General features: G+C 35.4%; 1 protein-coding gene across 8 annotated transcripts in view; it reads right to left on the bottom strand.

The window, feature by feature from the left end:
- LOC149801712 (phospholipid-transporting ATPase ID-like) overlaps positions 1 to 13194 on the bottom strand; it is a 246481-nt gene that overhangs the window by 91935 nt on the left and 141352 nt on the right. For 7 of the 8 annotated variants that reach the window (XM_089955994.1, XM_089955993.1, XM_089955997.1 and 4 more), the window contains exon 6: positions 10406 to 10504. In XM_089955994.1, coding sequence (XP_089812120.1) covers positions 10406 to 10504 — 99 coding nt within the window. Of the gene's footprint in view, positions 1 to 50; positions 150 to 10405; positions 10505 to 13194 lie in introns of all 8 variants that reach the window. The other variant, XM_089955999.1, reaches the window with a different exon arrangement.

The following is a 13194-nucleotide window of genomic DNA, read 5'->3' as shown; positions in this document are numbered from 1 at the left end:
ATCCAAGAAAACATTCAAATGCAATAAAATTAAAATGATGGGACACTCACAACATCATCTACAAGATCCTTGATTGATGACACAGCGAGCACTACCACCAGAGGAATGATTGTTGATAATGGAGTCAGCGAAGAAATGGGTGGTATCAACTATGAAGTATGACAGAAAGGGGTGGATAAATAAGATAAAAGCATTTTTTTTGCTGGAAATTAAACTAATGTAGCTTCCACCTGCAAACAGGCCAGAACCTTGTGATGTCCACTGTACCAAAATGCTATATAGGCAATGTTCTCCAGTCTTCAAATATCACACAACTGGTTTAAATTTGTAATCTTCTAGTAGCATTAACAAGAAAACCAGATCTTTTTTTTATAAATCTTTATCTTTATTTTCATGAGTTGATGCCATTAGTATATACTGGTTTGTTCCTGAAAAAGGACACAAAGAATTTTCACATTTAAAGATTGGTAACTGAACTAAGCACATTTCTCAGTTCATCTTGAGTAGGTCAAGTCCGTGGAAGGGAAACAATCTTACTAAGCCTGCAGAGGAAAATTATTAGAACATGAAAAATGAGCGGGACGAAAAGTAGAAGAAAAACAATGTCAAGCTAACTGAAATAAAAGGAATACATTGACAAATAATTCAAACAATAGTACTATGTATGTTCCCTTAAAAATCAAGTCCAACTGCAAACTGCACAGACCAAGGTCTGCCATCACATAATCTGCCTGTACATTTGTGTCAATGCAGTTTGTTAGTGGTGATCAGTAGAAGAAACAACACAGACCCTGATCTGCTAGCACATTATGTAGTCATTGTTGTTTACAGTTGGTCTCAACTTATAAGCATATATGTCAGAGGTTTCTAATGTACAATTAATTATTAAGTACTGTGAGCTTTAAACCCAAGTCAAAAGAAAAACAACCAAGATATCAGTTTTACAGAGCATGAATGCCTCACCAGTGCCTGAACAAAGCCAAACCTGGACATACAGACATGCCTCTGTTGTGGCTCCGCAAAAATAAAAACAACTAAAATAGTTATCAAAATCTCCCTGCACATTGGAAGTGGGTTAAACAAAGAAAAGATATAAAAAGCATCACTGCAAGGATTGTCAGTGGTCTGTAGCAACCACAAAATGCACAAAACATCAGTACCTGATGACAAATTTTGGAATTTAAGCTACATACTAGATTATGAATAAATGTTGCAAATACCAAAGGCTAGTTGAACATATGAAAATATTATCTTTCTTGTATTTGATAAACATGCATTATACCTTATGCATCATGTACACTACCCTGAGGATGAGTGTAGATTAATTAGTCATTGTTCAAATATTCTCACATACAGACACTAGCAGCTCATTTTTTTCATTAAACAGTAACATCATACTACACTGCTTCACACTGCACAAAACATCTAAAAATAGATTAACACATTAGAACTATTTTTTATTGTAAACAAACAATGTACGCTCATGTAGTAGACCCTCCAAATTTAATACTCTTTTATGAAGTTTATTTAAATTCTTGTGCAAAAAATACCATTTTTTTGTTTCAGTCAGTGACCTTCATGCTTATTCTTTGACTTCAAAATTAAAAGGGTCCTTATCAAACGTGTAAGTTGCCCACAAACTCTGGCAGCAGTAGATTGTGGAAGATTTGTTATGCTTGTGTCACTCACAATGACATTGATCTTCGACCTTTTAACCCAAAATCAATAAGGTTCTCACCACAACTGCAATCTATCCATAAAGTCTGGTACTGTGGATGATGGACAACTAGAGTTATTGTGTGGAAACCTTTTTTTCTCTCCATCACAGCAACACTGATCTTTGAGATTCTGACTGCAAACATGATAGAGGTCTTCCTTACCCCAAGTGCAAGCCATCCAAAAAAAGTCTTGTAATTAGATGGTAGACAACTATTGTGCAGAAAAATGAAATTCTAACAAATGGATGGATGGACAACATAACATAATGCACACAGCATTATGCAAGCATATCAAAACAGCAGGCATGAGCAGCAGACTTTTCAATGACTGAAATTGGTAACTGTGATAAGGAATCCTACTTGACAATGATGATCACTCACTTGCTCTTGCAACATCAGGGGATGAATTTTAAGGCCTCATTGTAGAAAGTAATGCAAGTGAAATTACTGAAGGCTCTTCAGCAGATTTTGTGGCAGAACTGTTCAGGTCTATGAACTCCATGAGCATATGGGACATGCAATTTCTGATGAACTGGCAAGTGTAATGAATTTTTGGCATACAAACGCCAGTATTAGCTGACAAGATGAAGCTGTGTATGAGTGTGAGTGTGATTTAGGTTTTTAATGTAGCTTTAACAATTTTTCAGTCATATCGTAACGATATTTGCAGTGTGGCAGTTTATAGTGATGTCTAGCAGTGGGGCATCATGCCTCAGACATGTAGCATGATGTCCCACCCAGTCACATTATCCTGACACCAAACCGACCAGTCCTAACACTAACCTCTTAATGCTGAGGACCAAGCGAGGCAGCTGTTAGTACCTATTTTGTAAGACTTTGGTATGACTCGGCAAGGAATCGAACCCACGACCTTCCACATCTGAGGCGGACGCTCTAACCACTAGGCCACTGGATGAAGCTGTTATCAGAGCAGTACTTACAGCCAAAGAAGTGAAAGAATTTAGCAGTGATGAAGGTAAATCTGGATATTCGGTTGTCTGATTATAAATGGCATGCTGATATCTCTCATGCACAAAAAGGACAAGATGCCCCCAGAGAGTCAAAATCTGATACATTAGCATGTGACTTTCAGCTTTCTCATTAAAAGTTCCTGCACAGTTAGTTCAGGAAAGATTTTATAAAGACTGAACTGAACATAAGTTATCTCAAAACTTCATTCAAGTAACAGTCCAGTGACAAAATAAATGTATTCAGAGATGACCAAGTAACACAGCTAAGTTATTAATATGGCCTAAATACTTGGCTAAAATGTGTCAGAAAGTCTTATTCAAAGAGATTTTTCCAGAACTCTATATACATCACGCTGTGATAACAAGCCTTTTAAAGGCGGATCAGTTCAGTTTGGCTCCAATAATCATGGCAACCACTACAACATAAAAGTACCACGATGAAGAAAAAGCAGACCGAATAGGGCCATTCATCTTGACAATGAGAAAATGCCACCATGTGTGGTACCTCCATTCTTATGCCTCCCAGCAAAATGAGGACTTTCTAGTGTGATTACCATTCCTGGCAATTTCAATACAGGCAAAACATTTTCTAGAACTGGACAAAACTGACTTCAAACACCTGGATTTTAAAGACTTTACAAGCAACTTAAATTTAACTCATTTCAGGCTTAAACATTTCAACCAAAAAATAATTTTATTGGCAATTAAAACCAGTTAAAAAAACTGATCTGCTGCTTTTACAAAAGTTATCAAATAAGTATCCAAACTGACATAAAAATTTCTCTCTGGTTTATTTTCAAGACTCAAGACACACAGACCAACATTGTTCAAAAATGAAAACTTCACATTTTGCCATCAATCTAATGAAGAACAACTGATGGCATAGCTATGTTTATTTATACTACTGTTTTTCCCATTCATGGGCCCTAGGTGGCACAGTGGAATAAGGCACTCACCTTAATGGATGACTCACACATCTACCTCATCTATGTCTGGGTGAGTGTGAGTCTTGGATTGACCAGTATGGGTTATGGGTATGTGAGAAAGCCTGTCAGCAGCTTTCCATGGGTTGGTGGTTCTTCCTGCATTCTATCTCTACCATGTATTCTAGTTGTCATGTGTTGAAAATGGTGATAATTAAACCCCACAAAACTAAACCAAACTATTCCCATTAATGCTTTGCACAGACCATAGTTAAGACTTTGCTGGAATAACAGTCTGCGAACTTCACCTTACTAGAATGGATTGTCCTCTCACCCCTTATGTATTCATGAAGTTATTTAAGCCAAGTTTTATATATCTACAATGTTGTGAACTTTGATGGTAGCATATTAAAAGCATAAAATTATAGTGCCAGAAATGTACAAGACTGTAATTTTTGAAGACACCTAAGATTCACTATTAACCCAGAAAATCTGTAGGTTTTTTCCCCAACATGTTATATAGGCTTCTTCCCTAATTCTGTTGACGTGACCGTGAAAAAAGACTAACAGACTGCATAGTGACAACCGACTGTTGCAAAGGTGACTTTCATTTTGCATTTGGGATTTGCCAGGTTAATTGGGAAAATGGTAGCCACTGAACCTGAAGTGCCATATATGCACGCTTATACACCAAAACCATTAAGACTGAGAAAGACTACTGACTGAAATTATAAAGAGGTGATTCTGCCAGTCAGAGTGGCAATGGATGCACATTTGTTTAATGGCGGATTCAAAACATGCATTTGCCATTTTGCCCTGCTTCACAACATAACACAGTTCTTAGTAGTAACAGCACTAATAAGGGTGGGGTGGATATTTTGGCACAATTCTAACTTATTAGCAAAGGGCACCATTGGTGGAGCTCTACAGTTTTGTATCTTGCACAGGGTTAGAATTTTAAAGAGAAAGCATTTTCCTGGCTTTCCTCACTGGTTATACTGGCTATTTAAAAAAGATCTTGTATATCTTAGGTATAATTCAAAGAACCTTTAATTCCCCTTATTTTGATGTATGACTGATTGATGGGTGTAATATGGGTTTTAGAGTATACAGCTTGGCCTTACTCCAGATGTGCACCTTTCAAAAAAGTGCTAGCTCTACTTGGTCATTTTCACTTCCTGAACTTCAAAGGTAAATTGCATAAAAAAGAGCCGATAACATTTTTTACATTTTATATATGTTTGGTAATTCATTCATTGCATTTTCAGAAGCTGGTATTGTCTAGTCTGGCAAAATTCATTTTCCCTATTTTAATAGCTGATATGGATAGTGTACTTTAGACTAATTCAGGCTGATTTTTTAGCACAAGGGAGCAGTCATTTTAGTTAGCAGTGTGCTTAAATCATGTGCAATTTCCAAAAGCACAATATCCAAAGAAATATCATCCACATTACATTAATGTATCATAGAGGTATGCCAACATCCTCTTCATCATGCATGTTTTAAATGCGAAGAACTTCACCTTATATACGTCAGTCTCTCAAAAGTACATAACTGGTGAGCACCCCAATTAGGGATCACATACCCACTCAACTTATCCCCATCTCTCTCATCTTGTATACTCTAATTTAGCTAAAGACTGACTAGTGATGTGACCTATGCATCATCTACTGGCAATACACATTCAGTGAATCATCATTTAATCTTCAACTCAGTATGTACTGTTTAATGTTCCCAATTCAAAGAAAAAACAACTGAGATTGATTAACTGCTGGCTTAAGCACACATGATGTAAAACATTAGTAACTGCTTCTATTACTGCATTATATAGAATAATATTCCACCAAAAATCAAAGAATCTTCAAGCATATCTTTTTACCATAAGTATATTAAGCTGATAAAATTTAAGTCTTAATTAATACCACAAGGCCTATCCACCTCCTCTAGCTACTTCAATGCATATAAATATATGCTGGTATGTGTTATGCGCAAGTTTAACTTTAACTTAAGCATACCTGTCATAACACGACATCACACCAGAAACACAATTTTTCATTCCCAAAACCACTCGAAACACAGTCGTGTTTAGAAAACACAATCTTCAGTTTGAAAAATGAAGAAAAGAGCCCACTTGAACAAAATGCCTCTGGCATGTATAAAAAGGTAGACGGCCCTGCTTTTAGCTCATGTAAAACTATCCTTATGGCAGCTTACACAGCAAACTGTCATAAAGGAAATTAAAAGGCAAACAGGTCAGGTATAAACAACCACCATTTCACATATTACTTAACTGGATGACAATTGCTAAGGTGATGTGTTAAGTCTTTTAAAGACGACTGTGTGGTAGCCCATTGTGCTAACTTGCATTAATATATTTAACGAAGTAGAATAATCCAATTAGTTTAAGTAAATCAATGAGATGTATTGAAGAACAATTTTTTTTACACATCAATGCCTTAAATGAGAATGTTTAACCCATTTTTTGTATTCATATTGGCAAGTTTGTGAATAGCAGCATTTCATTGAAGCCAGATTTTACTCTATATATAAAATGCAAAGCATTATTATTTTGGCTGTCAGAATAATGTTCAAGCGTGATTACTATTTTAAAGGTGATTCAGGAAGTAATAAGCTATCAGCACAGCAAGCAAAGCCCAGCAAAAATAAAATTTCAGAGCTCCTGGATGACAGAGTTTTGCTTTGTGAGGCACAGCAGTAATCGAGAGCATATGATTCTTCGCACATACTGCAAACAACCAAACAACATACTGATGTTAAGTCAATATGGAGCATCACCTGAAACATATTTGACACACTGAATTTTACATTAAGATTAATTCACTTTTATTATTATTTGTTATCTTAATCTTTTTAAATACTATTAATTGACCCTTATTTTTCAGGTCATTTTAGCCATTAACTCATTAACCCCTAGAGGTTTTCGCCATTTTCGCCTGAAATGTGAGTAGGAAACAAATTTTGGGGGCTATTTCTGAATACATCCTAATACATCGACTCCCAAGAGATTTCCTGTTAACCTAATGCCTAGTTGTGTTAAAAACATCGTTTTTCATTATCGTTTTCACTTGTGCATGAGCAGAAGGGTAAAAGTTGGAGTTCTTTTCTCCTTTTTAAGGCTAAATGGACCAATCATTTTCAAATTGAGACCACACTTTATTCTGATTTGCCGATCTTACCTACTTATTGCAAAGGTTCACCTGTCTGTATGCAGTTCAGACTGGTCTACCTTAGATCTGAGGCCTAAAAGTCTAAAATCCAGACATAAAATGAAATTCTGACCATAGGCAAATTTTTAGTGGAAAAAAATTGGGTAAAATTTTTTAGGTTTTTCCCTCTGTATTTTGTAGTGCAACTAGAACGTCCAAATTATTGGGTATCATTGTAGAGCTACATCTATCTATCTTTCTATACTACCACCCACTTTAGTGTATCATACATGACCTTGATGCTACAGAGCTTGGCTGTAGGCTACTACCTCCTGACACGTAAACACGGCGCCAGGGGTTAATGAGTTAAATAGATTGACTGAAAGACAATAATAAGCACATGCTTGTGTTTGCACAGTTGATTTGTGCTGATAAAGTCTTAATACCTATACTGGACAGAGATATTTTTTCCTGTTGCATTACCAGTAAAGCCACCATCAAACTTGAAATATCATCACACCCTTCCCCCAATGCAATGGTCAGCCCCAACTGTGCTGTATGTTCATTTTTCTATAGAGAGAAGCATCAGTGGTCAAACTGTATCAGATACAATTCTGACAATCCTAACATTATGGTCATTAAGAATAGACCAGTACTGATCAGGCTTCACTCTCAAAATTCAGCAGGGAATATTGAACAACCATACCATCTAGTCTCTAGTGAGTACAAAGATGAGCACTAATGACACTTGCATTACCCTCAAAACTTCTACTGAGCTTTTATGAGCTGCAAAGACTGCATCTACTGGTAATTAAGCATATATTATGCCATCTAATGTATTTCAAAAACGGAAACTTAATGTTTTTATTTATTGTCAGTATAGTTGTGATAATATGATTGTCTACACACGTGTATATGTATGGCGATGATGCAATGTTTTATGCAGCTGATACACTTATTTAATGGCAGAGAGATCCTGTTGGGAGGAACCTGAACTATCCCTTGGCAGGTGAGAAAATTTAATGACATGTAAACAAAGTTATGAGAAAGGATCTGATCCAACTTCACCTCGTTGGGGGTTAAGTCCAGAGTCACTCTCTTCCAAAGGAGGACATTTACATCAGCCTGCCATTGAAATAATGAATGATATGGACCCCTAAAGACCTCAGTTGAGCAGCTAGTACAACCACCACCCAGGTAATGGATCTATACATGGATATGTGGGCCAATGGAAGAGCCCAAAACTGAAAGATCTCCAAAGAAAACTGCAGTATTTCATGTGGGACAGGAATATCAGAATGCCAAGGCAGGAATCCAGAAGATCTAGAGAGACTCTCCAATCAATCAACCTTATGGCATTTCTGACTGCGATGGATGTCTTCATCTTGAAATGCTCTTACAGAAGAAACTTGTTTCATGGTGAAAGACTGATAATGAGTCAAAACTTTCCCCCATTTTTAAAACCAGGAAATCCCAGAATAAAATCCTAGACTCTGCATATATGTAACCCTCTCTACTGCAATCTTCCTTTAGATGGGTGTACACCTCTTCCTTTTGGAATACCTGCTAAAAATAGTGGAACCAAATGGGGATCCTTGAAAGAAGTGGTGGGTCCTGGAAGTGAAACCAGTAACCCTCCTTTGCTATGGAAAGGACCAGATCCAACTTCATCTCCATGATGTCTGATCAAAACTGGACCTCCTGGAAGAGGATAACTTGGCAGGAGAAGGTGCGACTCCCTAGGGTCAACTACCTACATTTTTTAATTGTAACTTCCATACTCAACATCATGTGTTTTACCAGCAATCTGACAAGGAATCAAATTTTGGCAACCATGATCATACAATATTTTACTTGTTCACTTAAATACACCTTTTACAGAACTTTAACATCTTTGACTCCTATCTTTTGTCTTGCCGTCTAGGGCCCTGAGGTTACTGAGTGTTCTAAGGTACTCATTTCTCAGTGCAAAATAGGCTATATATGGCGGCCAGTATAACTGGTGAAAGAAGAACCCGAGAAAAGTGCATTAAGAATCACTGAGCAATAGGAAGCTACCAGCAGCTTTCTCACATACCCACATTGGCTGAGCCTAACACTCAGACTCACTCAGACTGAGATGAAATGGCAATGACCAGTAAAGACATGCCCTTTAGACCACTCAACCACCTGGGCCCCTACCTAGATTTTGAAGCATGGGGATATGAGCGTGACTACTTGAGACACTGTCAAATCAGGATATATAAAATGATAAAGTTTTTACTAAATATCTTCATTTCTTAAAAAGTTATACATGGCCAGAGCTCACAGATTTCTATTTTCCCTTTCCAGAATGCGACCTTGAAGCAGGGAAAGTGGCTAAAGTATGTGACAAATTGTCTAGTCATGATATATAACTGATTCATGTTTCATTAAAGCATCTCATGTTCTCTGAAGTGCTTATACTCAATACTAGGATACAAGTCACAAAATTCCATTTTTCCATGCCATGACCTTGACCTGTGGCACTGGACATGGCTATGGTATGTAACACACCATCTATACATGATATATAATTGGCTAAAGGATTAAAATGTCTTCAGCTGTTCCAAAGTAATGTTCTTGGCAAGGATAAAAGTCTTAGAATTACATTTTCACTTGTTGTGCTGTGACCTTGATCATGAGAAAGGGTGTCTGGATATGGCTGTCAACACGTCATTTAGTTATGAGATAAACTTGGTCAAAGTTTCATGAAAATCTCTCCAACCACTGCAACGTCATGGGTTAGACAAGAAAAAGTGTTAACAGATGAAGGTACAAATAAATGCATGGACTACAACACAGCATAATACAACTGACTTATGACTGGTGTATAAAGGGAAAAATAATGCATTAATCATTAGAGCAAAAATGTTATATGCGTATATATGATAATTAAGTCAAGCAATCAAACGCTTAGTGATTTCTGCTGATAATTAATACTTCTCAAAATTGCATGTGAGAAAAAGTGTATTTGGTCAATGTCACCCAAGGCAAAATTTGCAAAAGAAATTTGATCTGTGGCAAATTGATAACTCTTTTTATAAAATACAAACATTCTAAATTTTAAATTTTATCAAAGAGAGGTATACTGATATCATAATTATTAATATGCTATAAAAACGACCATAATATTCATTATAGTAACAAAGTGTCTTTTCAAAAATGAAAATATCATTGGTGGATTTTTAAAATCTCATTCACCTGTCTTAAATCTTTTTTTTTTCAATGATCCAAATATTAAATTAAATATATGAATAAATAATGAATAGCTCCACTTATAACACTATTAAAAAAATATAAATAATCGATACACTCTACAGGAGATGTACTTGCCATCACTGAAATTTACTACACCCATTTCACTGCCAAATATTACAGTTACTGACATTGATCAGGAGAAATAATGTTTGTATGGCAAAAACAATTACAAATTCTGCCTTTATGTGACATCTCACAAAGAAAAACAGAAATATGCAGAAATACAAAACAGTAGTGTGGTAAGAGACAGGACTGGAATCTATATAAAGACTGAAAGTTAAAGGTCATTAAAGCCACAGGTGTCCCCATATATGATGACATCATCAATCGACAGGTGATTCACTTACAACATCATCAATAGCATCCTTGGTGGCACTCATCGTCAGCACAATCACAAGGGGGACTACAGTTGAATAATATGGAAGGGAGCTAATCTGTGGAATAAGCTATATAAAACAAAAGTAGGTTTTAAATGATCAACATTCAATACATTTTATAATGTGATACTGAAATAATAAAGAATATGGAATATGAAGAACTTCATGCATATTAATCATGTAAACAATTATGCAAAAAAAGGTGAACATTATACATCATAATATTTCGTGTTGTGTCACATATATGATTATATATAATAATTATATTCTGAAAAGAATACTAAAGTGAGAAGTGAACACCACTGGTCTAAATAATCCTATATCATCTGCTTTGTATACTGGTAGGTCATTAACTGTAAACCAACTAACTTCTGCAACCAAAACATTTTCATGAATCTCAAGTCAAAACAGGTTCACTTCGATCAACATTAAAATTTATAGGAACCAGCCATTTTTTGATGGCCACATGAAAAGTTCAAACAAATTCAAAGAATATTTTCTTTTTGACAAGACAATTGGTTTACAGCATTCTTACCTAACAATCCCTTTAACTGAATAAAAAATAAATATAGTATAAGTTTAATAATTTCCATATGAAATAAGTACAGTATAAGTTTAATAATTTCATTATGAGATAAGTACAGTATAAGTTTAATAATTTCATTATGAGATAAGCACAGTATAAGTTTAATAATTTCATTATGAGATAAGTACAGTATAAGTTTAATAATTTCATTATGAGATAAGTACAGTATAAGTTTAATAATTTCAATATGAAATAAATAAAGTATAAGTTTAATAATTTCAATATGAAATAATACAGTATAAGTTTAATAATTTCAATATGAGATAAGTACAGTATAATTTTAATAATTTCATTATGAGATAAGTACAGTATAAGTTTAATAATTTCATTATGAGGTAAGTACAGTATAAGTTTAATAATTTCATTATGAAATAAATAAAGTATAAGTTTCATAATTTCAATATGAAATAAATACAGTATAAGTTTAATAATTTCAATATGAAATAAGTACAGTATAAGTTTAATAATTTCATTATGAGATAAACTGGCTCAAAACCTTGAGCAGAATCTGAATTTAGATATTAATAATCTTTGCTCCTTTTTGTTTTCTACATGAGCTGGAAACGTGTTCATGGACAACAGAATCCACAAAATAATTCAGACATACAGACAAGGGTAACAGTATAGGATCTGCACCTGCTGACACATGGAAACAGTTCCTACACAACCCATAATGAATGGTATATTCTGTGTCTGCAACTAAAAAAAGTACCTTATAGAATTTAGAATAATTAAGAACTGTGCAATAGCTGGTCCCTTGTGGCAACACTGTGTGCCACTACCACTCCTCTGGTGGAGAATAAAATGCACTGATTGGATTTAGGAATATTTTATTGCTATTCGCTTTATATCAATTACAATGAAAGTGGTATTTTATCACTCTGAATTTAAAGATTGGAATAAAGTGCCTTGTTGAACAATACTTGATGGTAGCCACCTGGGTTGATCTGATGGCAGGATTCAAAGCTGCACTTGTTTGGTTATGAGTCTGGAACATTAACCAATGTGTTACCATAGCTTTTATGTTCTTTAGTGGTCTCTTGTAACAGATTACATATCTGATACACCACTGGGAGAATTTATTCTATATTTACCCATGCATGTACACCCAAACGTATACAGCACAGATGTGGGAGCCAAAATAGCTTTGTTCATAGAGTGTTGGGCTCATATTCCAAAGTTTGTGGGTTCAACACCTACCCAAAAAAGCATGAGTTGGCAGCTTTGGTGAATCCTAGGGAAAAATACTTAGTGCACATATTTTCTACATGGTATCGACAAGAACTGTCAAAATAGCCATTGAAACCAACAAAAGATACAACACAGACCCAGATCTGTCATCAAATTATGTGCCAACAGATCTAGTCCTGCCCAGATTGCTTGAAATGGTAAGCAGAACAAAAAGTATAGACCCTAATATGCAGGAACATAACTGAATGAGATACAAGAAGGAAGTTCCCCAAAACACAACACCGTAACCAATATCATGCTTTTGTATTATGTAATGTGCAGGGTTGAGAATGACTTTTACGTATAACAAATTGAAACTACATGTATCATTAAGTCATTAAACAAAATGGTCGGGGCCTATATATGAGGCACACGATCAAAGCATGATGAAAAACATTAACTAAACCATGAAAAAGTATTGATGATGTTGGTGACAGCATCAAAAAAGTGATAGCTATGTCTCTCTCCACAAAAAGGTGGGAGTTGTGATGGCTCTGATTAAGGCATTTGACTCAAGACCAGAAGGACCAACCTACCATGGTGTTTCCTTGGGCAAGTCACTTTACTTACCATAGCATGATATAACTCAAAATTATCATAAAAACCAAACCAAATCAATCCATCCCAAAATCAGAAATTGGTCAAAAACAACTGGAAATTCTCAACCCTGGTCCAAAAGCAAATGGAGCAGACCCAATTCCATTTCCACTATTGAATAATAAGCTGTCATATTAGGATTTGTCTGCACTCTTTGCCTGAATAAGAACAGGAATGAACAACAGCAATGATCCTGATGACCTGACCAGTATACAACAGCAGGTTAAGGTCTATTTTGTTTGTAGTTGGGTGCCAATGACATATGTAAAAAAATAAATTACAGGTTCTGTATTCTAGTTCTTGTTTCTTATTCATGTGCTCACTCCACTTGCTAAAATAGGTTCCT

The sequence above is a fragment of the Sinohyriopsis cumingii genome, chromosome 4 (assembly GCF_028554795.1).
Source record: "Sinohyriopsis cumingii isolate HCF-2022 chromosome 4, ASM2855479v2, whole genome shotgun sequence".
Lineage (NCBI taxonomy): Eukaryota > Metazoa > Mollusca > Bivalvia > Unionida > Unionidae > Sinohyriopsis > Sinohyriopsis cumingii.
The sequence above is the reverse complement of the archived record's forward strand: the minus strand, read 5'-3'. Positions and strand labels throughout refer to the sequence as shown.